This window comes from Geotrypetes seraphini, chromosome 2 (genome assembly GCF_902459505.1).
Source record: "Geotrypetes seraphini chromosome 2, aGeoSer1.1, whole genome shotgun sequence".
Lineage (NCBI taxonomy): Eukaryota > Metazoa > Chordata > Amphibia > Gymnophiona > Dermophiidae > Geotrypetes > Geotrypetes seraphini.
In genome coordinates this window covers 395527387-395543284 of record NC_047085.1, presented here as the reverse complement: position 1 = coordinate 395543284, position 15898 = coordinate 395527387, and the positions used below count along the sequence as shown (strand labels likewise).

Below are 15898 nucleotides of genomic sequence, written 5' to 3'. Positions count from 1 at the left end.
TGGGGATGCAAAACACTGGCTAAACACGTCTGCCATTGGGCAATTTAGACATTGCTCTAGTGAATCTCAGAGGACTTTCCAGCATCTCCCATTTTTGTGATTTCTGGATGATCAGGAAAGGACGAAGACTGCAGCTTTTTACTACTTATGAGAGAGCATGCTGCCGCTTCGGACTGTCCAACCTCCATTTTCAATTCCAGAAGGGATTTGGAAATTAACCCAGAGGGCTTGAAGAATCTCCACACCATGGCATCCTCATCCAGATATGGAGTGGTGGTGCACCCAGATCTGGAGTGGTGGTGCCTGCTTAGATAAGCAAAGGCCAAGTCATCCAGATCATCCGTGTTGTCAGTCGGCGTATCCCTTTTCAACTCAGGGACTCTGAACTGAAGACCTGTGTCCTGGGAAGAAGGGACCCCCCCAACGCCAGCAATGATGCCAAAAGAGGTATATTTGGTGTCTTTTTCTTGGCTAGATAAACCTGGAAAAGCATATTAACAAATTCTGGGTTGGGGAGGAACCCTCATCTGGAGAAGAAGCCATCTCCTGGGAACTCTTTTTAGTGCTCTTAGATTTGTTTGCTTTTGATGATGAATTGTGGCTACATTTCATCAGGGCCATGTGTACACCTTCCACGGGGGCCAGTTTTGATTTGTTGGACTGACCACAGATGGCCTGAGTGATGGACCCTCCAAAGGGGTTGAGGGAACCAGGGCCGACGAAACCTTGCCTCCCTCATGTGCTGCATGGCACATGGAACATAGCTGCTCGCTGGACAGCCATCCACTGCAAATGGGACATGAATCTGAAGTATCCTGCCCTGAGGAGTCCATATGAGTAGTTTTATTGCAGAAATGAAGCTTGTAGAGGCAAAAAAATAACTTTAAATTCAAATCAGGAAAATCCAAGATGGCCACCGCAAGAGCAATTTTCAAAAGAAAAAAGCTCAGGAAAAACACAAGGCGATTTTAGGTGTGGGGGGGACTTAGGGCTAACTCCCAAACTTCCCAAAAACTACTTTTGGAGACCCCCCCAAAATCGCAGTGACAGGCTGTCAGCGCTGTACTCACTGTGCCACGCTGTGCTGGGAGCTGCAGTAAAGGAAGCTGAAACAGCTTACAGGGAGATCCTCTGCCTCAAGAAGCCATGTATCTTGGATTTCTGGTCTTCCGACTGCCTCTCCGGCCCGACACCATGGCCAGAGACCTCCACTACCCCCAGGACATGCCGCGCACATGACCTGGCAGAATGCAGTAGGCCCCAATCTCGGTTACACCCCCATGTAGCCACGCAGCCTATACTCAAACCCACTAGTGGCTGAACCTGGGGTGAGCCAGCTCCCAAGTGAACGGTCCCTGAGCTCCGATCTGAAAGTGCAGGCTGTCCAGGAGGTGCACTGCAAAGCAGCCAATCTCCTGGAAGCAGACACAACCCACAATGCCTGCAATCTCCCGCAGCCAGAGCTGTCTCAGTGGGGAACCTCTGCAGCAGGAGGACATGAAGTCACATAAAAACTTAGAAGAAAAAAATAAACGAGCAGAAAAGATTGACTCCTACTGTCTCGCTTTTAGGAAAGCAACTGGAGACCAGTAGGCAGTCCTGAAATGAGGAGTTCAGAAAAATTATGTAAATGAAGCTTCCTACAAGCAATCTCATGACATGGTATGCATAATCTACTTGTCCAGGAATAGAGTGGGATTGTACAAGAATGTGACTGGTATTGAAGGTTATGGGGGTGAAAAGAGAAAACAAAAACCTTTATGGTGCAAGACTTCCATTGCCAAGGTATTTTTCCCTTTTTCTAGCACAGGTTCTACATGGAGATGAGTTGTCTGGGCAAAACACCTGTTAAGTGGCATTTTGCAAAATAGTATTAGCCAAAGAAATTATTAGTTTGAAACATGAGTATTCCCCAAAATGAAGCATATTAAGTGCAAAGTGCATATGCATAAAGGTAGAATACCACTAGGAAAACATTCTTGATTTTCCAACGGGCAGAAGAGATGTAGTCCAGATTTTACTGGGGTGCTATTTACTTACTTACCCAGCTTTATAATAATCTGAGAACTCTGAAACAACTACAGTTGAGCATAAACTATTGCTGCACAAAAATTTTAAAAAAGTAAACAAAAAAAATAAACAAAAGACCACACAATTGCGACCAACAATAGGAGTTAAATTCTTTATTCCATTCAGAGGCATCTGGTAAGTGGAGCTGCATTGGGGGCACATTACAGATGAAAGATGATCCATGCTTTTTTCTTTAGATAAGCTTGTATACAGTATTACTGTCTACTGTAGCTATTTCCCAAATACTCCAAATTACCAAGTCTCAATTGAAAATAAGAACATGATTTAAGCATACTAACAGACTAGAAATTTAAAGGTATGACAGTATCTAGATTAGCTGATGTACAATGTAGTATCTACTGGTGAAAAATTATCATGGGAAAGAAGTCAGATCCTTTTCAAAAGTTAAGAAAGGCAGGTTGGACTTAGCCTGAAGCCTCAGCTAGAAATTCAAGATGCTATTCCATGACTTTTCTTAGCTCAGTACTTTTAAATCAATGTAAGAAACAACGTCTCCTAAATACTAGATGAAGTCACTCTTGACAAGAAGGAAAAAAAAAGTTATTTTCTTTGCTAAAACTACAACATAAGTTTGAGTTCTTTAAACCGAATTAGTAAAGAATAGATGCAGGAAAAGAAACCACTTCAGACCATTTTCAAAATTCTCTACGCTGTACAATAATGATCTTTGGGAAAAAGTTATTCTATTCTATGCAGAAATGCCTCTATTTCAATATGACTCTAAGAGGTAGATCAACAAAAAAAATGATGAGAATTTTTTTTTTTTTTTTTGCTAGTTGTGCCCCTTAATCAGTGCAGCATGGTGATTCTGATCATCTCATGCACAAAAACATCACAAAAAAAAAGATAGAGGTAATAGCATGGCTCTGTGTGTACACAAATGCGCACACACACACAGCAGTCTTTATGCACCATGTGTTGCGCCACATCTTTTAAAACTGAGGTAGACTGAAGTTTATTGTCGAAACTTGAATGTATAATATTACCACAATCATTCAAATTACATTCTAAAATTAAAATAAATTTGGTAGCTTCCTATAATCCCTGCCTTTTGAAAATTTTTTATAATCATTTCATGGTTGGTTGTATCATGTGCATAAACTCTGCTGCATCTATCATAAGCCAAGCTAGGAGGTTGAACTGTGTCACTATTAGACCTTCAAAGTGTCATGGGTGGCCCATTACTGTGGCTGGATATGTAAATGTACTCTTTTCATTATATTTTAATATGGCCAAACAGTGTTTGACCTCTCTCTCCTGTTATGCTAAGCAGTAGGATGTGATCCGTGGAAAGCACGGCTGATAAAAAAAAAAAAAATAGAAAATAGATCTGTGTGCGCTGCTCCAACAGATGAAGTGTCCTACTAAACTGAAGATGAAGCTTGCTCTTTGAACAGAATTGGCAAAGTCTAAATGGGCTGCAAATGTTTCAAAGACATATGGTTAGGTAGTGATGGTCAAAGGCACAAAGGGTCCATGCATTCAACCAAGAAAAAAAGAAAAAATAAACAACCCCCCTCCCCCCCCCCCAAAAAAAAAAAATCCAGTCTACTGCAGCCATCTAAAAAAATAAAAATAAAAACCTCCCTCCCCCCAATCTTCAACCCAACCCCAGCCTATTGCCATCACTTCCTTGTTCTGTTCCCCAAAAAAACAAAAATAAAAGTACCGTCACAAACTTTTTCATCCCATCCAAAAAAAAAAAAAAAAAAAGATGGAAATATTATCTGGCATTGCTATCAGAAGCGTTGATGATTCAGTGTCTTCTGTACAGTCACTGAATTGTCTTAACAATGGTGGTGCTGAGAACCTCAGAAAAACCGAGGCATTAATGTTTTGACATTCCTTACTCCCATCAGCCAGCAGCCAGAAGTAACATACTAAAAAGTTATCTTGCAGCACTCCTGACTACTGGCTGATCAAAATTTTATTTTTTTTCTTAAAAAAATAAAATGCTCCAGAACAACTATTAGCTTTATAAGTATACAAAGTACAAAAAAGGCGCAAAACAAAAAAAGAAATTTCTCTTTGAGGTACTAATGCCTGAGGTAGTTTAGTAAAATGCATATTTATCTTTCCATGCCCTGGCCAACACCATTCAACACTTCCCTTAGGTTACTCATGGCAGTGTTTGTGTGTAAGAATAAACCAAATTGTTAAAACAAAAAAGCCACTTGTAGAACACTGGGACTAACACAATTCTACCCATATCTTCTCTTTTACCCTTGCCCACAAACCCACCCACAATCCCACCCTCCAGCTGTACTTTTAAATAATTTTTCTCCACACTCAGCTGGATTTAGATGAGCAATGCCTTTCCTTAAACCAGTGAACTCAGAAGAGAAAGCTTCATTAAACTAAATACTAAAATTGCTGGGGGGAACAATAATTAAAAAAAGAGACTAACCAGGTTTATGGTAAATTATGAGAATAGAACAAAAGGGAAGTGAAGGGGTCCTTACTTTAAAGCTGGGTTTTTTTTTAAATTTGAGAGAGCGTAATGAATACATTCGTACAGAGACAGAGTTCATTTGTTGCCTGGTCCTGAAACAGGTGACTGACTTGGTGGAACTTCCGCATGTAGCACCAGGTGACCCTGGTAGCCTGTCTGTTACACAGTCTGTCTTTGGTCTGGCATCTGTCTCTGCAAAGGGCCGCTTCCTGAACCAATCATTTCCGTCTCGGCTGAGGCTGTCCACTCGGTACTGTTTTTTGCTGCTGTTGCTGCTGCCGTCTTACCTGAGCCAGAATTTCCTGAATTTTTCTCTGGGCAAGCTGTAAGACAAACATCAGGTCTACTATCAAGCTGCTTATTTATTTATTTTTAGTTTTTAGCTCAGGCCTTTCCAGTGGTAGTTCAAGATGAGTTACATTCACATGCAGTAGGTACTTCCCTATATAGGCAGGGGAACGCTTTTTGTTTGGGGGGCCTGAAAGCTCTGCCTGACCCCACCCAATCTCCACCCCTGACCCCCACCCCTATAATAGTACTAATTGTAATACAATTTTTTTACATTCATTTTTCATATATACACAATATAATCTTATTAATACATGATTAACCACAAAATTAAACTACATAAAGCACATTGTATGCTTCTAAATACTGCCTTATTTCCATTTCCTATTTATACATTTTTATCAATACAGTTACAAGACTACTAGATTCTACAAAAAGCAACAAAAAATTTCTACCTTTTGTCGTTTCTGCTTTAATCATCTTCTCTTCGTTCTTCTTTCTATGCAGCGTTTGTCCTCTCTCCCTTCCATGCAACATCTGCCTTCTCTCTCTACCCCATCTACTGTCCCACCCTCCCTCTGCCCCTTCCATCCAGTGTTCGCCCTCTTTCTCTTCCATACAGCATCTTCCCTCTTTCTATGTCCCTTCAATAAACTGTATATCCTGTGCCCCTTCTCTCCTTTGTACATGATTCATTTCAGCTTCACCCCCCCTCTCCATGTTTCTATGTCCACCCCATCTATGGCACTAAAAGATAACTTTGACATCATTGGCATCACAGAAACATGGTGGACTGAGGAAAATGTCTGGGACACTGTGCTACAAACTATACCGCAGAGAGTGGGTTAAAAAGGTGGGGGCATTGCCCTATATGTCAAAGAGGGAACTGAATCTATGGGAGAGAACATGCCAGAAATGATACATAAGTTGGAGTCTCTATGGGTCAGAATTCTGGGAACAAATGAATTGAAAATGAAGATCGGCATCTACTACCGACCCCCAGGGCAGTCCAAAGAAATTGATGGAGAAATGATGGACGAGATAGCACAGTTACTTACCCTAACAGGTGTTATCCAGGGACAGCAGGCAGATATTCTTAACGCATGGGTGACGTCACCGATGGAGCCCTCGGTACGGACCTTTTTAACTAGAAAGTTCTAGTTGGCCGCACCGCGCGTGCGCGAGTGCCTTCCCGCCCGACGGAGGAGTGCGTGGTCCCCAGTTAGGATAAGCCAGCTAAGAAGCCAACCCGGGGAGGTGGGTGGGACGTAAGAATATCTGCCTGCTGTCCCTGGATAACACCTGTTACGGTAAGTAACTGTGCTTTATCCCAGGACAAGCAGGCAGCATATTCTTAACGCATGGGTGACCTCCAAGCTAACGAAGAGGGAGGAGGGATGGTTGGCCATTAGGAAAATAAATTTTGTAACACAGATTGGCCGAAGTGTCCATCCCGTCTGGAGAAGGCATCCAGACAGTAGTGAGTAGTGAACGTGTGAACTGAGGACCAAGTGGCCGCCTTGCAAATTTCCTCGATGGGCGTGGAACGGAGGAAAGCCACAGAAGCAGCCATGGCTCGGACTCTGTGGGCCGTGACAGCACCTTCCAGTGAGAGACCGGCCCGAGCATAACAGAACGCAATACAGGCAGCAAGCCAATTTGAAAGCGTCCGTTTGGAAACAGGACGACCTAGACGGTTAGGGTCGAATGACAAAAAGAGCTGAGGAGAAGAGCGGTGAGCCCTGGTACGGTCAAGGTAGTAGGCCAGGGCACGCTTACAATCCAGCGTGTGCAGCGCCTGTTCCCCAGGATGAGAATGGGGTTTAGGGAAAAAGACGGGCAACACAATGGACTGGTTGAGGTGAAAGGCTGAGACCACCTTTGGAAGGAATTTAGGATGGGTACGTAGGACCACCTTGTCATGGTGAAAAACAGTGAACGGTGGATCGGCGACCAGTGCATGCAGTTCACTAACCCTCCTGGCAGAGGTGATGGCAATTAGGAAAAGCACCTTCCAGGTAAGGAATTTGAGCGAAGTTGTGGCAAGAGGCTCAAACGGAGGTTTCATGAGTGCAGATAAAACCACATTTAGGTCCCAGACGACAGGAGGAGGCTTCAGAGGTGGTTTGACATTGAAGAGACCTCTCATGAACCGGGAAACCAGAGGATGAGCCGTGAGAGGTTTTCCGAGGATAGGCTCGTGAAACGCAGTGATGGCACTGAGGTGGACTCTGATGGAGGTAGATTTGAGGCCAGCATTGGACAGCGAGAGCAAATATTCCAGTACAGTTTCCACCGCTAAAGAGGTGGGATTGTGATGATGCCGGAGACACCATGAGGAGAACCTGGTCCACTTCTGATGGTAACATTGGAGGGTGGCTGGTTTCCTGGAGGCATCCAAAATGAGGCGGACAGGCTGAGATAGATTCTCTGGAGAGGTTAGCCCGAGAGAAACCAAGCTGTCAGGTGGAGCGAAGACAGATTGGGATGTAGTAGAGATTGATGTTGCTGTGTAAGTAGAGTAGGAAACACAGGAAGAGGAATGGGCTCCCTGGAGCTGAGTTGGAGCAGGAGGGAGAACCAGTGTTGTCGAGGCCACCGAGGGGCGATGAGAATCATGGTGGCCCTGTCCTTGCGGAGTGTGGACAAGGTCCGCAACATCAGAGGAAGTGGAGGGAAGGCATACAGGAACCGATCTCTCCAATCGAGCAGGAATGCATCTGGAGCCAGACGATGAGGAGAGAAGAGTCTGGAACAGAATTGGGGCAGCTGATGATTGTGAGGCGCTGCAAAGAGATCCACCTGCGGAGTGCCCCAGCGAGCAAAGATGGAGTGGAGTATTGGAGGGTCCAGCGTCCACTCGTGAGGTTGAAGGATGCGGCTGAGATTGTCGGCCAGGGAGTTCTGTTCACCCTGGATATAGACAGCTTTGAGGAAGAGATTGCGGGCCGTGGCCCAGGTCCAGATGCATAGAGCCTCCAAACAAAGGAGGCGAGATCCAGTGCCGCCTTGCTTGTTTATGTAGTACATGGCGACTTGATTGTCTGTGCACAGGAGAAGAACCTGAGGGCAGAGAAGGTGCTGGAAGGCCCTGAGAGCATAGAACATGGCTCTGAGTTCCAGGAAATTGATGTGATGTTGACGCTCCTGCGGGGTCCAGAGTCCCTGGGTGCGGAGATCTCCTAGGTGGGCTCCCCACGCATAGGGGGAGGCATCTGTGGTGATGATTATGGAGTGAGGGGGCGGATGAAAGAGAAGACCCCTGGAAAGATTTGAGGAGTTCAACCACCATTGGAGAGATTGCTGAAGAGATGATGTCACAGAGATGGGATGAGAAAGAAGATCCGTAGTCTGTGACCATTGGTTGGCGAGAGTCCATTGAGGTGTTCGGAGGTGGAGACGAGCCAGAGGAAGGACATGTACTGTCGATGCCATGTGGCCTAGGAGGACCATCATCTGTCGGGCAGGAATGGAGGGAAGCATGAGGACCTGACGACAGAGATGGAGCAGGGTCCGCTGACGATCAGAGGGAAGAAAAGCCCTCATTAGTGTGGTGTCCAGAACTGCTCCGATGAATTGAAGTCGCTGGGTGGGAAGCAGATGCGACTTGGGGTAGTTGATCTCGAACCCCAGGAGGTGGAGGAGAGAGATGGTGTGATGAGTAGCTTGAAGCACAAGTTGAGACGTAGGAGCCTTCACCAACCAATCGTCCAAGTAGGGGAACACCTGGAGGTTGTGAGACCTGAGGAAGGCCGCTACTACTATAAGGCACTTGGTGAATACCCTGGGTGATGAAGCGAGGCCAAAGGGTAGCACCTTGTACTGATAGTGACGGTGTTGCACCTGGAAACGCAGGTAGCGGCGAGAATTCGGATTGATCGAGATGTGAGTGTAGGCCTCCTTGAGGTCCAGGGAACATAGCCAGTCGTGTTGAGACAGAAGAGGATAGAGCGTGGCAAGGGAGAGCATCCTGAACTTCTCCTTGACGAGATACTTGTTGAGATCCCTGAGATCGAGGATGGGACGGAGGTCTCCCGTCTTTTTGGGAACCAGGAAGTAGCGGGAGTAGAATCCCTGACCCCTTTGGTCTGGGGGTACTTCTTCGATGGCATTGAGAAGAAGGAGGGATTGAACCTCCCTCAGGAGGAGGGGGGTTTGAGATGAGTGAGAAGCAGACTCTACGGGAGGGTTGTCCGGTGGAAGAGTCTGGAAGTTGAGAGAGTAGCCGTGGTGGATGATGTTGAGGACCCACTGGTCCGATGTGATGACCTCCCAACGGCTGAAGAATATGAGGAGACGACCTCCGATTGGTTGTGGAAGAGGTAGCGAAGGTGGAAGACTGGCTATGCCCTGGAGAGAAGAGTCAAAAGGGCTGAGAAGGCTTAGCAGGAGGAAGAGGCTTGTTTGGTTGATTGGACTGAGAACGAGCCTGTGCCTGATGATGTTGCTGCCGTGGCCGCCGAGTGTGTTGGGAGGGCGGATTGAGAGGCCTGGCTGAGAACCTGCGCTGATATGAGGATTGAGGCCTGTAAGGTCGAGCAGGCGGAGCCTTCTTTTTTGGTTTAATCAGGGTGTCCCACCTGGTTTCATGCGCAGAGAGTTTCTGGGTGGTGGAATCCAGGGACTCTCCAAACAGTTCATCCCCTAGACAGGGGGCGTTGGCCAGACGATCCTGGTGGTTAATGTCCAAGTCTGAGACTCTCAGCCAGGCCAGGCGGCGCATGGCTACAGCCATGGCAGAGGCACGGGAGGTGAGCTCGAAGGAATCATATATCGAGCGGACCAGAAACTTTCTCAATTGAAGGAGACCAGAGATCTGTTGTTGAAAAAGGGGCACCTTCCTCTCTGGAAGATACTTTTGGAGGGCGGATAGCTGTTGAACCAAGTGTTTCATGTAAAATGAAAAATGGAAGGAATAGTTGTTCGCCCTGTTGGCTAGCATGGCATTCTGATAGAGCCTCTTGCCAAACTTGTCCATGGTTTTACCCTCTCTGCCAGGAGGGGTGGAGGCATAGACACTGGAGCCCTGAGTCTTCTTTAAGGTGGATTCAACCAGGAGAGACTCATGGGGAAGTTGTGACTTATCAAACCCTGGGATTGGGATAACTCTATAGAGGTTATCTAACTTGCGGGGGGCCCCAGGCACTGTAAGGGGGTTCTCCCAATTTTTATAGAAGGTTTCCCGTAGGATGTCGTGCACGGGTAGTTTAAGAAACTCCTTGGGAGGTTGCTCGAAATCCAGAGCCTCCAGAAAGGCTTGGGATTTCTTGGAGTCTGACTCCAGAGGGAGAGATAGAGCTGCTGACATCTCCCTAAGAAACTTTGAGAAGGAGGATTGCTCAGGTTTAGAGGTGGTATCAGGAGCTGAGGGATCCTCATCGGAGGAGGAGAGATCCTCCTCGGTACCGGGAGGGGACTCTTCCCACAAGTCTGGGTCCCGGACCTCCGGGTGCGCATGCCGCGACACCGGGGTGGAAGGTTCGGTATGGTGAGTCTTGGACAAAGATTTTCCAGACCGTACCGAAACGGTACCGGGAGAAGAGGACCGGCGTCGGTCTCGGTCCCGGGAAGAATGGTGTTCCGCCCGGTCCCGAGGAGGATCCGCAGTGGCATGGGAGTGAACCACAGGATGGGCATGAAGGTGCTGGGCCGAAAGAATCGGCATGGAGGTATTAATAGGTACCGATGGGGTGGATACCGGTGGCTCGGTACGGGGCTCGGGCTGGTCTGGTACCGAAAGGAGCGGTGCCAGGATAGTAGGCAACAGGTGCTCGAGCTGACGTTGCAGCTGTTCCTGCAGTTGAACCTGGAGGATGGCCGTAATTCGGTCATCCAGGGGAGGCACCGGAACCGCTTTCTTTTGCTTTGGTTCCTTAGGTGCCGCTCCACGCCCCGGCGATGAGGAGGCCGATGAAGAGGCACTCACCGAAATCGGGGCGGAGCGCTTTCGGGGTCGGCGCGAGGCCGGCAGGGTCGGTGTCGCCACTGTGGCTGGTGGGCGCTCGAGGGAAGGGGTAGGCTTCTTAGCCGGCTTAACTTGCGCCAGCGGCGCCGATGCGGGGTCGGGCGTCGTCGAAGTAGACGGTGCCAATTTTGATGGTACCGCTGTCGATGCCGAGGAGTCCATCGTCGACCCGGTGCCGAATAAAAGATTTTGTTGGATTTGCCGGTTTTTAAGAGTCCGCTTTTTAAGAGTAGCACAGCGGGTGCAGGAGTCCGCCCGATGCTCCGGACCCAAACACTGCAAACACCAATTGTGTGGGTCAGTGAGGGAGATCGGGCGGGCACACCGCTGGCACTTCTTAAAACCGGCTTGCGGGGGCATGAAGGGGAAAACAGCCTCCGCAAAATCGAACCCCGAGGCCTGTATAATGGCAACAGGCCCCGCCGGGGCAAAAAACGAAAAAAGGGAAGAAAAAAATCAAAGTTTTTTTTTTTTTTTTTTTTGAATACAAAGAGAAAAGAAACCCGAAGGTAAAAATAAAGAAAAATAGAAAAAATTCGCGAGCGGGAAGACAAAAGAGTGAGTTCAACGGCCGTTGAAAAAACACACGCGTCTTCTTCGCTCCGTGGAAATGAAGAAACTGGGGACCACGCACTCCTCCGTCGGGCGGGAAGGCACACGCGCACGCGCGGTGCGGCCAACTAGAACTTTCTAGTTAAAAAGGTCCGTACCGAGGGCTCCGTCGGTGACGTCACCCATGCGTTAAGAATATGCTGCCTGCTTGTCCTGGGATAATAAACGTAACTGCAAGGGAGGCAACGCAGTTATCATGGGTGACTTCAACTATCCGGGGATAGACTGGAACCTAGGCACCTCCGGCTGCGGTAGGGAGACCAAGTTCCTAGATGCTGTAGGCGATTGCTTCCTGGAAAATACGAGAGGAAATGCAATTCTGGACTTAATTCTAAATGGACTATGAGGACCAGCACAAGGTGTAGAAATAGAGGGGACACTGGACACCAGTGATCACAATATCATCCGCTTTGACCTGGATGCAGGGGCGAAACATCGATCCAGAACGACGGAACTTCCGACAAGGGAATTACGAAGGGATGAGACTCATAGTGGGGAAGAAGATTAAGAAGAGGAAAAGCACTGTTAAAACGCTAGAGCAAGCATGGTCCCTTTTTAAGGACACAGTCACCGAGGCGCAAAATCTATATATACCGCATATCAACAAGGGATCCAAGAAGAAAAAGAACAAAGAACCGGGGTGGCTCACTGTAGCAGTGAAGGAAGCAATCAGAGACAAGAAAACTTCATTTAAGGAATGGAAAAGGTCAATAACGGATGAAAACTGGAACAAGCACAAACAACATCAACGCAGGTGCCATAAGGCGGTAAAAGGGGCCAAAAGAGACTATGAGAAAAAAATAGCCAAGGAGGAGAAAAACTTCAAGCCGTTCTTTCGATATATTAAGGGGAAACGACCCGCGACAGAAGCGGTGGGACCATTGGATGAGCATGCAATAAAGGGAGTGCTACAGGAGGACAAAGCCATTGCCAACAAACTGAACACATTTTTTTGCGTCTGTATTTACGAAGAAGGATATACACAACATACCGGAACCCGAGAGGCTATATGCTGGAAACGAAGACAGGAAACTGGCAGGGTTGACGGTCAGTCTAGAAGAGGTATGCAGGCAAATTGATAGGCTTAAGAGCGATAAATTCCCGGGACTGGATGGCATCCATTTGAGGGTTATCAAGGAACTGAAAGGGACTATAGCTGAACTGCCTCAATAGCCAATCTGTCGATCAAATCGGGAAAGATTCCAGAAGACTGGAAGGGGGCGAATGTTACGCCAATCTTCAAAAAAGGTTCAAGGGGAAATCCGGGAAACTACAGACCGGTGAGTCTGACCTCGGTACCAGGAAAGATAGTAGAGGCGCTGATAAAGGACCGCATCATTTATTACCTTGACGGACACGATCTAATGAGGACCAGTCAGCATGGCTTCAGCAAAGGAAGTTCTTGCTTGACGAACTTGCTGCACTTCTTTGAGGGAGTAAACAGGTAGATTGACAAGGGTGACCCAGTCGACATTGTATATCTGGATTTTCAGAAGGCGTTCAACAAGGTTCCGCATGAATGGCTACTATGGAAAATTGCGAGCCATGGAATCGAGGGTGAAATACTCACATGGATTAAAAACTGGTTGGCGGATAGGAAACAGAGAGTGGGGGTAAATGGACAATACTCAGACTAGAGGAGCATCACCAGTGGGGTGCCGCAGGGCTCGGTGCTTGGACCCGTGCTCTTCAACATATTTATAAACGATCTGGAAATTGGTACAACAAGCGAGGTGATTAAATTTGTGGATGATATCAAGTTATTCAGAGTAGTGAAGACGCAGGGGGACTGCGAAGATCTGCAACGTGACACAATCACGCTCGAGAAATGGTCAGCGACATGGCAAATGAAGTTCAACGTGGATAAGTGGAAGGTGATGCATGTCGGTAACAAAAATCTCATACACGCATACAGGATGTCTGGGGCGGTACTTGGAGAGACCCACAAGGAAAGAGACTTGGGAGTACTGGGTCGACAAGTTGATGAAGCCGTCCATGCGATGTGCGGCAGCGGCAAAAAAGGCGAACAGAATGCTAGGAATGATTAAGGAGGGGATCACGAACAGATCAGAGAAGGTTATCATGCCGCTGTACCGGGCCATGGTGCGTCCTCACCTGGAGTACTGTGTCCAGCACTGGTTGCCGTACATGAAGAAGGATACTTTACTACTCAAAAGGGTCCAGATAAGAGTGACTCTAACTTCTATCTTAGAGACAGATGCAATCAAAATTCTAATTCATTCTCTAGTTATCACCCACCTTGATTATTGCAACTCTCTCTATAACGGACTTCCTCAAAAAGAAATTAGACGTCTACAACTAATTCAAAACACTGCAATAAAACTCATCTACAAAGCCAGAAAATTTGATCACGTTACCCCTTTACTAAAAGAAGCACACTGGCTCCCAATTACACACCGAATCACTTATAAAACTATTCTGCTCACATTCAAAATCAGACTTTTTCACCTGCCCTCATACCTTGACAATCTCCTCATTCCACAACGCTCAGTACGCCTCTCCTTCGGTCAGCAGATCAGAAACTCTTATCAATCCCTTCTTTAAAAGATTGCTTCTACACCAGGAAAACAAACTTTGCAGTCATAGCTCCCACCTTGTGGAATGCTCTACCACAGCTACTCCAATTTGAAAATCAACTCGACAAATTTAAAATAAACTTGAAGACCTTCCTATTTAGCGATGGCTTATTCTTGTTTTTAGATTTTACCTTAAACACATATAATTTTTCTTTTCCTTCTCTCTTTACCTTTTTCTTTTTCTTCTTTTATATCTCACCAACCGCTTTCATAAAGCGATCATATCCCATTTGTTTTTTCCCTCTTCCCTCTTTCTCCCTTCTTCTTTTAACATGTAACTTCCCCCATCCTCCCCATTTTGCCTCACTTTCAAGTTTGTCTAGTTAATGTCCTCAGTGTGCACTTAGAATGTTCTTAAATTACCTATTTATTAAATTTTCTCATATTATTTTTATTGTACACCGGCCAGATACTTGCTGATGGTCGGTATATTAAAAACCAATAAACTTGAAACTAAAATGGTTAAGGGGCTGGAGGAGTTGCCGTACAGTGAGAGATTAGAGAAACTGGGCCTCTTCTCCCTTGAAAAGAGGAGATTGAGAGGGGACATGATTGAAACATTCAAGATACTGAAGGGAATAGACTTAGTAGATAAAGACAGGTTTTCCACCCTCTCCAAGGTAGGGAGAACAAGAGGGCACTCTCTAAGGTTAAAAGGGGATAGATTCTGTACAAACGTAAGGAAGTTCTTCTTCACTCAGAGAGTGGTAGAGAACTGGAACGCTCTTCTGGAGTCTGTTATAGGGGAGAATACCTTCCAGGGATTCAAGACAAAGTTGGACAGATTCCTGCTGAACCGGAATGTACACAGATAGGGCTGGTCTCAGTTGGAGCACTAGTCTTTGACCTAAGGGGCCGCCATGTGAGCAGACTGCTGGGCACGATGGACCACTGGTCTGACCCAGCAGCGGCAATTCTTATGTTCTTATGACATTCATACAAGGAAAGAAGGGCAATGCATAGGGCATAGAGAAACTAGGCACGTGTCTAGAGTGCAAATATTTAAGAAAGACCCTTTCAGATGTGCTAATTCACAGTAGGCTTTTGCCCTAGTAAGTCAACTGCTGGCAAAAAGAAGGTATGACAAGCACAGGGGGTATAGGGAACACACTACTGATCATCCTCCCATCCTTCATACTGCCACTTAAGAACTGAACAATGGCAGCTAAGGGACAGGTGTGTGAGAACCACTGATGCTAACAGTATCATACCCATAATGTACACATACAATGCTCATATATACCTGGCTTGCATAGAAGTGGCCAGTTATTTTCACTACAACCTGATCGTTTTCATCAGGTGTTTGATCCCGAGGGACAACAACTTCTGCACTTGTTAAATTCTGAAGCTCATTTACCTAAAATTAAAAACAAATAAGTTAATCAAACAAGTTAAGTGAAACAAGGAGGGGGAGACTAAAATATATAGGTACTGATTAACCAAAAATAAGTTCTCTGCTTAACATAACTTGCCCACATTTACAGTTAACTAAAATAGTATTTGCATTTCTCAAATCCACTATAGGTAGAGGACAAGTCATGCTAATGAAGCAAATAAAGTACAGATAACTTAGAAGGCAACAGATCTAAGGAGGAATGGAGGCCATTTCCAAGTGTTAACTGAAATCTGTCCTCAGCTGGACAGATTGGAGGCTTGTAGACTAGATAAAAAAAGGAATGCAGCAAACAGTCTTCAGATAACCATAAAACACACCAATGATCCATCTAGCCCAGTATCCTGTCTTCATGGCCAATCCACTTCATCAGTATCTGGCAAAACCCCAAACAGTAGCAACATTCCATGCTACTGATCCAAGGCAAGTAGTGGCTTTCCCCATGTCTGTCTGAATAACAGATAAAACAGCTCTAAATTTACATTTGATAATCTAATATG

At 46.2% G+C, this 15898-nt stretch overlaps 1 protein-coding gene across 3 annotated transcripts in view; it reads right to left on the bottom strand.

Annotated features, from left to right (window-relative positions):
* Positions 1-3706: 3706 nt before the first annotated feature.
* IGF2BP3 (insulin like growth factor 2 mRNA binding protein 3) overlaps positions 3707-15898 on the bottom strand; it is a 279076-nt gene continuing 266884 nt past the window's right edge. For all 3 annotated transcript variants that reach the window (XM_033930871.1, XM_033930872.1, XM_033930873.1), the window contains 2 exons: positions 15249-15362; positions 3707-4866 (listed from right to left, as the gene is read on the bottom strand). In XM_033930871.1, coding sequence (XP_033786762.1) covers positions 4762-4866; positions 15249-15362 — 219 coding nt within the window. In that variant the 3' untranslated portion in view covers positions 3707-4761. The remainder of the gene's footprint in view (positions 4867-15248; positions 15363-15898) is intronic.